The sequence below is a fragment of the Cebus imitator genome, unplaced genomic scaffold, assembly GCF_001604975.1.
Source record: "Cebus imitator isolate Cc_AM_T3 unplaced genomic scaffold, Cebus_imitator-1.0 Scaffold87, whole genome shotgun sequence".
Classification (NCBI taxonomy): Eukaryota; Metazoa; Chordata; class Mammalia; order Primates; family Cebidae; genus Cebus; species Cebus imitator.
Window position 1 is genome coordinate 358,283 of NW_016107402.1, and position 14,612 is coordinate 372,894.

Genomic DNA, 14,612 nt, shown 5'->3' on the forward strand with positions numbered 1-14,612 from the left:
GGCCTGAAGTTAGGGTTGTTTGAAGTGGAGGTCACAGGCGGAGGGCCAGGGTGAAGAGGAGAGGCGCACTGGCTGGGGCATCAGCTGAGGGGAGCAGAGAGGCCGTGGTAGACAGGTGTGGGAAGTTCAGAGTGCTTCTTCCTTGGAGCTGGGGAGGTAGGGGTGGTAAGACCCTCAGCTGGAGAAGAAGCAAGAACTGGGTCACAGGACTGTCTTGTCGGGGAATGGCACAGAAAGGATTCCTGAATGTTTCCTGAAGATGATACACTCTAATAGGAATTGGTGGCTAAGTTCAGGCCTGAGGAACATCCCCAAGTCTCTACCATATGCCTCGTGCCTGGCGCTGTCTGAACAAAAACGATTGCCCACAGAAGAAGTACCCCCCGCCAGAACCTCCTCAGCCCTGAGTGCCCCGGGAGCTCTGGGGTCCCACAGCTGCCAGGCCACCATCCCTGCTCAGGCTGCAGGAACCACCCACACCCACAGCTGGGTTTCAGCCAGCCACCGGAAGGATGTTCCTGTGACCAGGGCAAGACAGGAACTTCTCAGATAGGGAAACCAAGGCCCAAAGACAGGGAGGTTGTGGTCACTCAGAAGTGAGCAGCAAGGCCAGCACCTGGAGACCGGACTTTCCTTCCAGGGTTTCCAACCCGACCACGTGGAACTCAGATGAAGCCTAAGCTTCTGGTTTAGGGCTTTTCATGGATGGCCAAGGCAACAGGATGTGCCAGGGCAGCAGGCCTGTGGCCCGTGCCTGCCATGTGCCAGGTGGGTGCCGTGTCCTCAGGGGCTATGCCGAGGAACAAGAGGAGGGTGGATGTTAAATAGCATCCGGGCTGGGTGTGGTGGCTCACACCTCTAATCCCAGCACTTTGGGAGGCTGAGGTAGGCAGATCACCTGAGGTCGGGAGTTCGAGACCAGCCTGACCAACGTGGTGGAACCCCATCTCTACTAAAAATATAAAATTGGCCAGGCGTGGTGGTGCATGCCTGTAATCCCAGCTATTCAGGAGGCTGAGGCTGGAGAACTGCTTGAACCTGGGAGGCAGAGGTTGTGGTGAACCAAGATGGCACCACAGCACTCCAACCTGGGCAACAAGAGCAAAACTCTGTCTCAGAAAAAAAATGCATCCAACTGACATCAAAACCGTTTTGTGAGGAAGCAGGGAATGAGTGAGTGCTGTGCAAATATAAAGTGTAACCTGGAAGCAGGGAGGCCATGAGGGGTGGACTAGGAAGTCTGCTCCCCGCCCCCAGTCTCCTGTCTGTCCCTAAGCCAAGGGGGCTGTGGGCACCACCTCCCGGGTTTCCCGTCCTACCCTTTGTGCCACTCGCTGAGACTGCATGTGCGCGATTGTGCGTGCATGGCCGCATGTGCACGTGTGATGAGCAGGAGCTGCTGACAAGTGCCCCAGGTGTATTTTGGGGGCCGTTAAAGCTCCGTGTTTAATGGCTGGAGCCACAGTGGTCACGGCTGTCACCAGGGATTTCATGGGCTCCTTTACATCTTTAGCTTCCTTCTTCCCAGACGACTTTATCATCCCCAGCTCCCCCAGCCCCTAGGCGGTGATGGGGAGAGGAGGCGGGGCCAGAGCGCTGGGCTCCCGTGTTTGGATTCATAAGCTCTGATAGAGGAACTGGCCCACAGAACCAGCCCAGGTGGAGACTCAGGGCCCGGCAGGGCCTCGGGCGGGGTCCAAGGACAGAAACCCTTCGCTGAAACCACTCCACAGAGCCATCGAGCTGGAGGCCGGGTGGCCAAAGTGTGGATGGGGATCCGGGACCAGCAGGAGGTGACATCTGAAAGCCAGGAGGTCAGGATCAGGGAAGGCCAGGAACTTTAGGGACCAGCAGAGGGACTCGGAAGTGGAGGTGGGAGAGCCAGAGAGGAGGGGGCTGTGAATTCTGGGCTCCCCTCCCTGGGAAGCCGCTAAGATCCTGGCCCGGAGGGGAGTTGCTGGGGAGGGCTGGACTCAGGCTGAAATCTGAAAACAGCTGGCATCCCCAGAACCTGGGAACAGTCCCCAGGAAGCCAAGATATCCAGGGCGGGATGTGGGGTGGAGTGCTGGCTAAGTCGGGATCCTTGAACTCAGCCACAGCAAACGCTCGCCTGCTGGGGCCTTCGAACGCATCCCTCCCCCACTCCTCCTCCATGAAGGGGTTTTCGTGAGGCACTCCCAGTTTGGTGGGTGAGATGAACAATCCCATTTTCCACACTGTGGTCAGTGCCAGGATGGAATCAGGCAATGTGGGCAAAACGCCTGGCACAGCCCGCTCCCCCTGAGAGTCTTATTGCAGTGAGCGGTTATGATGATGGGATGACCAAGGGATGAGGGCTAGGAGGACTGGGAGGCACCCAACCAGACTCAGGGGTTCGGTTCAGGGAAGGCTTCAAGGAGGAGGTGATGTCCAAGCTGCGATCTGCAGAAGTAGAAGTCAGGCTCTGTGGGAGGTGGCAGGGTGAGGGGAGAGTGCCAGGCAGAAGGAGCAGCCCATGCCAAGCCCAGAGCAGAGAGGAGAGGACCAGAGTGCGAGACGCTGTGCAGAGCGAAGCAGAAGCCAGACCACGAGGGGCTTTGTTTCTCAGGCCGGGGCTTCCTCCTAAGCCAGTGGGCTGGCCGCAGGTGATGCGAAGGCAGGTATTTTGCTTTACAAAGACGACCCTGGCTGTGGGTGGAGGCAAAATTGGAGTGGGGGACCTGGAGGCAGGAAGACCCCCGCAGAGGCAGTGGCCAGGACAGAGGAGGATGACGGAGTTAAAGAGGGGATGGGTTCAATAGACGGGATGGAGCTAGAACTAGGCTGGTGCCTGGGTGATTTCCGGGGTTTACTGGGCAGAGGCATCAGAGAGGCTGGGCCCCTGCCCTTGAGGCCACGGGGAAGGTCGGCTGAGCCCAGGCGTGGGAACAGACTGTTTCCACGTCAACAGCAGTCCCTCCACAGCCCGAGACGGGGGCCTGTCACCAGCAGCCCTGGGAAACATCCCCGTGGAGATCCGCCTGATGGACCTGCCCCAACAGCGCCATCCCACCCAGCCGGCCCCTTACCAGGGAATCTTCTTTCACCAGAAACGTCCTTCAGCCTCGCCCCAGCTCCCAGCTCAGAGCCAGGGAAGGCGGGACACGCTGGACTGAGAAGCTGCCTTTCTTCCTGAAACAAATGACCTTGGGCCAGGGCCAGCAACAACATAGCTGGGGTTCAGACAGCCTGGGCCCCCGTGGCCCTGGGCACCGCAGTGGGGGCAGAAATGGGCTCTCATCCCCTCTACCACTCGCATCCGAGGGAGTAACCCTGCATTCAGAACAAACCCAAATTAAACTGGACCCTTGAGAACACCTCCTCCTGGGTGATCCCTCAACCACGAACGGGTCTCCAGTGTCCAAGTTACCCTCTATCTCCCTCCTAAGAAACCTGCCCCAGGGAGTTCTCTGGCCGAGGGGACACACAAGGGCTGGAGGGTTCACATCTTAGTTCGGCTGCTTCCTGGCCAGGTGACCTTGGACAGGTTGCTCCCCTGCTCTGAGACTGTGGGGAGCCCGATGATGTGATGCCCCAGCAGCCTTGGTGTGATGTGAGTGGGGAGGGAACTGCAAAGCACCCAGATGTCATAGATGGGCACCGCATCCATGATGGCCCCTTCCAGCTGCTGCTTTCTACCTGCCCTGCTGGGGATCAGCACACAGACTCCTCCACCCCACCTTCCCCCAAGGCTGGCAGGTGAATGAACCCACAGCCTGGCTCCTTCTCCATGATCTGCTTGCTCCACGGTGAGATGGCCCAAGGTGGGGTCAGAGTGCTGGATGAGGAGTCAGGAGATCAGGCTCTGGTCCCAGATTTGCTGCCGGCTGTGAAACGCAGGAGAAGTCACCTTCCCTCTCTGGGCCCGGCAGTTACTCCCTTCATCCTTCCGTGCACACCACGCCCACACCACTGTTCAGCTCTCCCTCCTTTGGAGCCTACAGTCGCTTGTTCATTGCCATGAAATAGTCTGTGCTAGTCTCTCTGTACCATCAGATTAGGAGTGTCCCCAGGGCGGGTGATGTCACCAGTACCTAGCACCCAGCACAGGTCCCCCACACTCTCAGGCCTCAGAAAATGTGGGTGGATAGAATGGGATGGAGGTAGGACAGGGGTCTTCTTTGCCCATGTGACAGATGAGCACAGGGGCCCTAGAGGCAGGGGAGGGGGGTTTCCAAATGCAGAGCACTGGGCTGGCATTCTCTCCGTTTTTTTTTTTGTTTTTTTTTTTTTGAGACAGAGTTGCCCTCTTGTTGTCCAGGCTGGAGTGCAATGGCACATTCTCAGCTCACCGCAGCCTCCACCTCCTGGGTTCAAGCAATTATCTTGCCTCAGCCTCCCGAGTAGCTGGGACTACAGGCTGTGCCCCCATGCCCAGCTGATTTTTGTATTTTTAGTAGAGATGGGGTTTCACCATGTTGACCAGGATGGTCTTGATCTCTCGACTTCGTGATCCACCCACCTCGGCCTCCCAAAGTGCTGGGATTACAGGGTTGAGCCACCACGCCCGGCCCCCTCTGTTGGATTGTAGCAGTGGAGACTAGGCCTTGATGTCCAGCAACTAAGATGGTCTAACACAGGGGCCAGAGCGTCCGTTGTGTGGCCCTGGCTATGGTGACGACAATGGTGGCAGTGGCTGGGAAGGTGGCCGCCATGGTGTGCGTGGGGGTGGCTTCAGCGCTGGCCATGACCCTGGCTCTGGCTCCCGAAATCAGATCTTCCCTGCAGTGATGGAGCCATCGCCCCTCCCATCACACCCTCTGCCTTGGCAGCTTGAATGAAAATCAGACACAGATCTTCAGAGCTACTTAGCATCTCAATATGTTCAGTATTGGGTATCACCAAGTCACTCTCCTTGAACCATTCCCCTGCTCCAGGGAGGTGCCCTCACCACCACCCACCCGCTCACACCCACGCAACCCTGCCCCCACACACAAGTCACTGTCACCCAGGCACTGGCTTGCTTGCTCTCTTTTCTCTCTCTCTCTCTCACACACACACACACACACACACCCTCCACAGGAGCTCCTCCTCCCTCTCGTTCTGTCTGTCTCTCTAGAAAACACCCGCATGGACAGAGTTCCTCCCGTATGTGAGAACGCCGATGGATTGTCCCTGCCACAAGGCAGAATGGAGATAAGGTTATTTTTTAAAATCAGGGATATTAACACTTCTCTCTCTGATGCCAAGCCAACACTTGCTCCCTCCTGCTCCCTGGGGGCAGCCTTGGGGCTGGGCAGGGAGAGGTGGGCAAAGGGCCTTTGAAGCACAAGTGCCTACTTTGTGCCAGGCATCCTTTTAATCTTCACCACCTTAAAGGACAAGGGATGGTGTCCCCATTTTACTGATTCAGATTGAGGCTCAGAGGGGTAGAGTGAGCTCCCAAAGCCACACAGCACACAGGAAGGGTCAGGTCCAGGGTTTTATTAAACCAGGTCTGACTCCAGAGCTCTTTGCTGCCTCCCAACAAATCTACAGACTTTCCTCAGCCACTTCCTGGGAGCCCTGTCAACCTGGCTGTCCCCAGGGAGGGCCCCTGCTCTGCCCCATGCTCACACTTAGAGGCCAAGCCCAGTTTTGACCCGTGGACTTGGCAGAACCTCCCTGCCCCACCCACTGAGATTTCAGCCTCTCCTTGGGGCCAGGAGCTCCTTGACCTTCCCCACAGAAGTCGGGGGAGGTCAGAAAAGGGTCAGCTAACCCACCTGGTAACCTACAAATCAATAACCCAGCACCCACGTGGCACCAGCTCCATCCTCACTGCTGACCAAGGTCCCGGCCGAGGCCTCCTCCACGCTCGGAGTCATCACCGAGCTGCCTGTCCCCAGCTCTCATGACTATGTGCTTAGGCTTTGGGGCCAAACAGATCTGAGTGTGAGTCCTGACTCTGCCACTTCGTAGCTGTGGCGTCTTGGACATGGCACATCCCCCCACCCACCTGATTCCCATTTACATAGAGACAACGTCAATAATAATAGAACTCGCTTCAAAGGATTGTTATTAAGACTAATAAGAATAGTGACTTTTCTGTCATATTTCTCTAGATGCCAAGAGCCCTTGGAGGCCCTCCCCCACGCTGAGCAGCACCCCAGAGAGGTAACGTGATTTGCCTAAAGTCACACAGGCAGGCAGTGGCAAAGCAATCCAGCCTCCGTTCCAGGACTGGGCCAGGCCTCAAGGAGGAGCCGGGGCCTCCATTGTGGAGGGCAGCCTGCTGGCCGGGCGCTGACAAACTGGTGTCCAGAGAGAGCAGAGGGACCCCTGCTCCCCAGGAGGGTGGTGAGGATCAAGGAACCACCCTAGGAATCCAGGTAGGATTCCAGCCCCAGCCGAAAGTGCCGCTGCGGACGAAGGAGGCTCTGTGACAGAGCTGACTCTGGCCGGGGGGTCGGGGGCTGGTGGCTTCACTGAGGACTGCTGTCTGAGCCAAGCTGAAGGTGGAGCGAGGGGTGGCGGGGAGGAGAGGCTGAAAGGGGGAGCTGCAGAGACAAAGCCTATGTGGGAAGGGGCGCAGTGCCTTCCAGAAAGCTTGGGAGGGAGAGGCGGGGACTGGAGAGGTGGTAGAGGCCAGACCCCGCCCCTCCCTCCTTGCACTAGCAGGTGTGACAAAGATTTATCTCTGGTTTTTATCCAGAGAGAGCAATGGAAAAGCTTTAATAAGGGCAGAGGAGGGGAGAGCAGGGGCAGTGCTGACCATGACCTCGTGCACTCAATGGCTTCCTGGATGCAGTGTGGCGAGCGCTGGAAAGGCCCAGAGGGTGTACACAGAAGCCAGTGTTGCAGCCATCAGGGACAAGTCCACTGAGGCTGTCCCCGTGAGAGGTGAGGGGGTTCAGGGCAGCCTGGTGGCAGTGGAGATGGCGATCAAGCTGGAAGCACAGACACAGTCCACATGTGTCCAGGTGGCATCAACAGCAGGACCTGGGCTGTCCCTGAGGTACAGGGACAAAGGGCAGTTTCCTCACTTCTGCTACTGGGTGGCCCATGGTGCTGGGAGAGGCCCAGGGCATCGTGTGGGGCAGGGTCCGCTGGTGTTTGAGGGGCTGGGGAGGTGACATGGGCGTGCAGGGACTGTGAGATGAATGGAGTGGAGGGGAGACCGGGAGAGAAGGAATGGGGAGGCCATGAGAACAGCAGTTTGCTGGAAGGGGAGGCGAGAGGGAGAAGGCAGCGGGGCCAGGGACACAGGGGAGCACAGGAGGCTTTCGTCCTGGTTTGTTAGGACAGAATGGACTTGAACACGAAGGATGGAGCCGCCCAGACCTCTGAGGCCCCTCCCCATCCAGTCATCTTTCCACTCCACTCTGCCGCTTGCCTAGCGGTTCCAAACTGTGGACGTGATTGATTGTGTGTAAACAGCAGGAAGCAATTAGTCTGTGCATGCCTGGCCATTAATAAGCCTCTTATATATTTAGAACAACACCTCCCTTACCTTTCAACCCGAGAACGAATGTCTGGAGAACCGCCAGGAATATGCAGAAGAGACCTCTGGGCAGCCGAACCATCGACCCTAAACTCACACTCTATGGTAAGGCAGTCGCTGGCTTACAGCCCATTGACTCTTACTCTACAAACAATTCTAACAAGCGTTTCTTTTTATTGAAGTCCACAAGAGATTAGAAAGCACACTGTAGGAGGCAGTTAGAAACTGTCAGAGGCAGGAGGCCTGCAGCAGACAGAAGAGGCAGCTGACAGCCTGAGGGAGAAGGGAGAGACAGAAACACATTCAAGCCTGGGCATTTTGTGCCAGAGCAAGTAAGTCCACCCAGCCCCATGGCCCTGCAGGCATCTCTGTCTTATACTCCACAAGCAAGGTCTTGGACGGACTCATCTCTAGGTATTTTTCCACATTGAGATTCATTGATTCTTGGTTCATAGTGATGACTCTCAACCACTAAGAAAAGGGTCAATTATATTCAGTATCTGAAGCTTAAAAAGGACATTTTTGGGCCGGGTGCAGTGGCTCATGCCTTTAATCCCAGCTCTTTAGGAGGCCGAGGCGGGTGGATCACTTGAGGTCAGGAGTTGGAGACCAGCCTGGTGGTCAGTATGGTGAAACCCCATCTCTACCAAAAATATAGAAAATTAGCTGGGTGTGGTGACACACACCTATAATCCCAGCTACTCGGGAGGCTGAGGCAGGAGAATCGTTTAAACCTGGGAGGTGGAGGCTGCCGTGAGCCAAGATCATGCCACTGCACTCCAGCCTGGGCAACAAAAGCAAAACTCTGTTTCAAAAAAAAAAAAGGGACTTTTTTAGAGAAAATATTTTAAATTGTACATTTTAAGTTTTGGTGCTTTATGGCTTCTGAAGCATTCCCTTATGTGGAAGGGGGTATTGTAATTGTCTCTTTAATTATCCTGCTCGACAGAAATGCTGTGAGCACAAGGCCTGTGTCTGTGTGGTCTGTCGTCCTCTTCCAGCCCCTGGCACAGTGCCACAGGAGGTGCCCAGTGCACATTTGTTGAATGAGTGAATTGAGTAACAAATTAATGTTACATACCAGGCACCATCCAATCTACAAATAGATTCTTACATCTAATTTCACCTATCTCCTTTTACTTTTTTTTTTTGGGATGGAGTCTTACTCTTGTCAACCAGGCTGGAGTGCAATGGCACAATCTCGGCTCACTGCAACCTCCGCCTCTTGGGTTCAAGTGATTCACTTGCCTCAGCCTCCTGAGTAGCTGGGACTACAGACACCCAGCACCATTCCCAGCAAATTTTTGTAATTTTAGTAGAGATGGGTTTTCACCATGTTGGCCAGGCTGGTCTTAAACTCCTGACCTCACCTGATCCACCCGCCTCAGCCTCCCAAAGTGCTAGGATTACAGGCGTGAGCCACTGCACCCGGCTGCTAAACACATTTTAAATTACATGTGTGGCACACACTGCTGTCTTTCTGTCTGACGGGGTGGTCTTAGACGCTTCTGCTCTGATTCTAGAGGCAAAGTACAAAGTTTAAACCCATTGCCATGGTCTGCGTGAAACTCCCACACAACGTAAGCTACTTCCTCACTTGTTTCTGGCTGGGAACACTGCAAGGGCAAGGGCAGATCTCATTAGCAGGAAACCCTAGCAGCAACCTGGTGGAGTGCCAGCGCCAAGCTCCACTCCCCTTGCAACTCTGGAAAACAGCTGGAAGACTTACTCTTCTACCCAGGCTGGAGTGCAGTGGCTTGATCGCGGCTCACTGCAACCTCTGCCTCCCAGGTTCAAGCAATTCTCGTGCCTCAGCCTCCTGAGTAGCTGGGATTACAGGTGTGCACCACCACGCCTGGCTAATTTTTGTATTTTTAGTAGAGATGGGGTGACAAGAGTAAGATGTACAGGTGGAAAAACGGGAGTCCTAAGCGAGAAGGCAACAGGGGCCTCGTGTTAGGAATCCGGGCTCTTCCAAGATCTCCAGTGACTCCACCTTCCAGCCAGGAGAGAGGGAGAGATTTAGACGCAAATGTCCAGAATGCCCTGTCCACTTTGAGACTCCTCACAGAGTGAACCAAGCCTGCTCTGGGATGTGGCATGGGGTTTTTGAGACAGCTTGGGGTGGGCAACAAGAGGTCCAGGCCAGGAGCAGGGTGGCTCAAGGACAAGTGACGATTTAACCACTCACCACTACCCCCATCCGGACCCTCACACTCCTACACATCCGTCTTCTGCCAGAACATCTTTTCCACCTGGGCCTACAATGGCACCCAGCCTAGTTGGCCTGCAGAGCACAGAGCCGCTGGGCTTCAGTCCCCTCCTCTGGCACGTAATTGTGCCTTCCAACCCCTCCTCTAGTGCATAACCCTGCCTTCCAATCTTAGATCTCTTTATAGGTTTCTAAGCACGTTTGCACCTGTGAACTCACGCTTCACAGCAGCCCTGCGAGTTGTTGGCATTAACCTCATTTTACCACTGGAGAAACTGAGGCTCAGGTGAAATGGGGAGAGATACTTCAAGCTGCCCCTTTGAAACCCAGGACAGCAAAGGGGAGGGGTGGGAGGGAGAGAGCCCCGGGAGAGGGCACGCCTGGGCTGGGGCATCCTGTGAGTTTCACAGTGGGCAGGGAGACAGCTGAAGCATGCTGCTCTTGGCACTCCACAGAACATTGGCAAAATGAATTCCTTATTTTGCTTAAGAGCTTTGGCATGTAGAGCAGACTCCTGACTCAGAACCATCTCCCATGCCCACCTAGTCCTTCAAGGATTCCAGAAGACTTGGCTTTCTTCAACTTCCTCAACTACAAAACGGGCAAACCCCAAATTTGGTTGCCTTCACACACACCTGGGGATGCAGAAACCCAAACCCCGGCAAAGCCTCTCTCCACCAACAAATCTTTCTGCACCTGGGATGGAGTAGGGGCTGCCCAGGAGTGCTTGCGACTGTGTTCTGCATACCGTCTGCATTTCCTTTTTCTTTTTCTTTTCCTTTCTTTTTTGAGATACGGCCTTGCTCTATCTCCCAGGCAGGAATACAATGGCACAAGCATGGCTCACTTTAGCCTCAGCCTCCCAAGCAATCCTCCTGCCAGCCTCCTGAGTAGCTGGGGCCACAGGTGTGCACCACCACGCCCAGCTAATTTTTTAAAATATCTTGTTGAGGTGAGGTCTTGCCATGTTGCTCAGGTTGGTCTCAAACTCATAGGCTCAAGCGATCCTCCCGCCTCTGCCTCCCAAAGTGCTGGGATTACAGGTGTGAGCCACTGTGCCTCACCTTGCCTGCATTTTTCTGCCCCTCCTCTGCCTACTTCTCTGACATCCCAGGAGTTAGTTTCCACCCATGGATCTTTCCATCTGATGAGCCTTGAAGCACAGCATGGAGGCGTGTGGGCTATGGCCGCTCCACCCACAGGTTTGCCCACACCATGGTGTTATTAAAATGTTTACATTAGTTAGCTGCCAACATTAAAAATCAAGAGATGTCACATAAAAGTTCCAGATAGACAACTTTTTATTGAAAATGCAGAAAACTGGGCACACGCCTCCACTGGCAATGTTGGCTGGATCTGGGTATACCCTCCTAGCAGGCTCTGTGAGGGTGCCTGCCTATCTCATGCAGGAATTTGAGTTTACCACTCTGGGTCTAGTCCATTCGGCCCTGTCCTCTTACAGCATCTTGGAACAATTTCTAGCTAGCGTCTGCTTGGATGCCTCTGATAACCAGAGGCTCACTACATTGGTGAGGCAGGTGGCTGAGCTTCGAGGAAGGGGCTCCTATGGAACTGCCTTCCCCCTTTCGGTAAGAAAAAAAGACACAGAGGAAAGAAATAGGCGTTGGCGCTAAGCAGCTCTGGATCTGAGTACCTCTCTAGCATTTAACCAGCTGTGTGATCCAAGGCAAACAATGGCCTTTCTGAGCTTCTGTTTCCTGAGGTGTGCCAGTCCTGCAGGGCTGTGTGAGGCTTACTGAAGCGAGTTTATAAAGCCCTAGAGCATCAGGGCACATGGTCCCCGAATGGCCTTTCTCATCCTATGGAACTTCCAGCCATGGTTCCAGTTCACCCCAGTGACCACAGGAGCTGGGAGCGGAGGAAGAGGGGACTGGACAATGATCTGTGCCAGACGGCAGCGGGAAGCGGTCAGGGACTTGCCCCCAGCGGGCACTCCCCCCCCAGCCCCCACCACCAGGAAGCTGCAGGTCTCTTACTTGCATCCCGGGCTGCTTGGCCCACCAGGTGTGTGAGGGAGGGAGGGTGGCAGAGCAGGCCCCAGGGTAGAGCCCTACATCCCTGTCCTCCCCTCACAGCCTGAGGCCATCCCAGGATGAGCCCCGTAGTCCTGGGGGATGGAACTGGAGGCAGAGAAGGTCAGGGGAGGAAAAAGCAGGGAATAACAGTCCCCCTCACTGGAGAACAGCTGCCAAACTGGCCACCTGGCTCTGTGCCCGGCTGTCTCCCAGGAGTTCCACTTGGGCTCTTTCACTTCTTACAGCCACCCTAGGATATCCATACTGGTATCCCTGCTTTACAGACATGGAAATGTAGACTCAGGGAGGTTAAGAAAATTGCCTAAGGCCACACAGCAGGACAGTTGTCTTCCTGGTTCCTCAGCCGGCACTCCTGACCACTGCAATCTGAGGCCTCCCTAAATGCCTGCCGTGGTCCCTAAACCCGGGGTCATTGGAGTGGGGAAAGGGAGAGAGTTTTGGTTTTGGGTTTTTTTTTGTTTTTCCCCTAAAAGTGCCTCCGAGTTTGCTGCTGAGCCGGTCTCCCAGCCTCTGCCGATGAACTCGTGTGTGTATATCCGAGGGTATCACCGCGTGAGGCACTCGGTGTCCCGGGTCATGCGTGCAGGAGCGAGCGTGCAGTGGATGTGCGGCCCGCGCGCGCGTGTCTACAGGGGGAATCCCCGGGTGGGTCTGGTCCCGGGGTGCCGGGACGTCCCGATGGTGGTTCTGCGCTCGGGGGCCCTGGGTCCACGTGCGCCTCGCGGGGCGCGTCCCCGAAGGTGCCCGGCGGGGGAGTGTGGGCGTGCGCACGTGCCGCGGCCGTGGCCGCTGGCCGGGTGGCCGCGGTGCGGGCTCCGTGTCCCCCACCCCCCCGCCTCGGTGCTGATTGGCTCGGCGCCGTGACTGGCCGGCCCCCGCCCGGGGCGGCGGCGGCGGCGGGCGCGGGTGCCCGCGTGTGCGCTGGGAGCCGCGTGTGCGCCGGGGTGTGCGCCCGGCCGGGTGTGCAGAGAGCGAGGGAGCGCGCTCCCTCCCGACGCGCGGGCCGCCGCGGCCGAGCCAGAGGGTGCGCGGCGCCCCCGCCCGCCCGGCCCGGCCATGGCCCCCGCTCGGGGCCGCCTGCCCCCCGCGCTCTGGGTCGTCACGGCCGCGGCGGCGGCGGCCACCTGCGTGTCCGCGGCGCGCGGCGAAGGTGAGCGGCGGCGGCAGCGGGGCGGGGGCGGCCGAGGGGCGCGGGGTGCGGCGCGCGCTGCCTGCGGCTCAACTTCCTTTGCCTCGACCCTGAGCTCCGAGGCAGCCGGGATCCCTCGACCCCCCGGGGGTGCCACCGCGGGAGAGACCCGGGATGAAGGGACGGAGCAGTGACGATAGGAACCCGCGAGCTTGAGGAAGAGGGACAGGTAGCGGGGCTGGGGGACAGTGGGAAAGGACAGGAGACAGGACCAAGGGATGTGCAGCTGGGGACAGAAAACTGAGGGTCAGACGCCGGGGACAAGGGGACAGATCGGACAGAAGACAAGAGGTAAGGAGGCGAGGGGACAGCGAGGTAGGGCAAGGAACAGGGTTGGGGACAGAGGACAGAGGGGCAGGCACTGGGGATGGAGGGGCAGGAGAATGGGAGAGGAGGTTCAGATGGTGGAAGGAAAAAGGGGTGGGGATGGCATGGAGAGGTGGGAGCCAGGCGCTGAGAAACCGGACCCGGAGAGCAGGACCAGCTTTGAGGGGAGGCAGGAAGGAGGGGCAGGGAATGAGAGTCTGGGAGAGGGGTCAGGGCCTGAGGGCCACAGGTTGGCAACATGGGGCGGGGGAGAAGAATCCAGGGCAGGGGAGTTCCAGATGGAGGCCAGGCAGCTTTGGGTACAGCAGGAGAGGGCTTGGGGAGGAGAGGGCTGGAGGATGGGGAGCCCACAGAGAGACTGAGGCAGGCAGGTCCAGGAGATCAAAATCTTGTCAGGGAAGGCTGGGAGGGCAGGGTCACTCGAGGGCCCCGTGGGGGAGGAAGGATCCGGGTGTGGAGGTGCACTGAGCCACTGAGACCAAAAACGCCTGGGAGATGACTTCTAGTTGTGGGGGGAAAGAAGAGCTGAGAGGGAGAACCTAAGCCTCCCACCCACACACCCATTAGCTCCCTGGGGACCCCAGCTCCACCCAGCTTAGGAGGCTTCTCTGGTCCCACTCCTCACACCCCATCCCAGGCCCTGGCCCTCCTCTGTTCCCACAGCTCTACCCTAAGGAAGCCAGAGCGTCTCCCTTGCAGGCTTCCGGGGCTGATGTCCAGGGGCCAGAGCTGGATTCTCACCTGCCAGGATGAACCTCCAGGTTCATCCGGAGCCCGTGCTGCTCTTCCACGCCCAGACAGACCAGATCTGCCCTTCACACACAGCTCACCAAGGTCCCACCCTACACACAGACACACACACATGGGATTCACACTTGTGGCCCCGGGCCTGCAGAGACTCACATGTGTGGTCAGCCTGTCCACCCCATGTAACATACACGGCCACATACACAGAAATGCAGACACACACACTTGGGATTCACACTTGTGGCCCCGGGCCTGCAGAGACTCACATGTGTGGTCAGTCTGTCCACCCCATGTAACATACACAGCCACATACACAGAAATGCAGACACACACACATATACGCACGTACAGATGCACACACATGAAAATATGCAACTCTGTGTCTACACGTATACATCACACCACATATATAATAAGGAGCCTCTCACTTGCATTTATGCCCACGGAATTGCATGAGCACCAACAAACACACACAGACACAGACAAAATCAGTCTCCCATGAGCCCAGGGCACAGCCTGGAGCGGGGCCAAGCAGTGTGGCCAAGAGATGAGGTGGCCGGCAGAGCAGGACGGGGTGGGTGTAACAAGGAGCAGGTTCCCGGGGCACCAGGAGAGGCCTGGAGCTGGGGGATGCGGGG

General features: G+C 57.0%; 1 protein-coding gene across 3 annotated transcripts in view; it reads left to right on the forward strand.

Annotated features, from left to right (window-relative positions):
- Positions 1 to 12,631: 12,631 nt before the first annotated feature.
- EPHA8 (EPH receptor A8) overlaps positions 12,632 to 14,612 on the forward strand; it is a 38,979-nt gene continuing 36,998 nt past the window's right edge. The window contains exon 1 of one of the 3 annotated variants that reach the window (XM_017534489.2): positions 12,632 to 12,861. In XM_017534489.2, coding sequence (XP_017389978.1) covers positions 12,768 to 12,861 — 94 coding nt within the window. In that variant the 5' untranslated portion in view covers positions 12,632 to 12,767. Of the gene's footprint in view, positions 12,862 to 13,010; positions 13,192 to 14,612 lie in introns of those variants that run through there. The other 2 variants (XM_037740639.1, XM_017534490.2) reach the window with 2 other exon arrangements.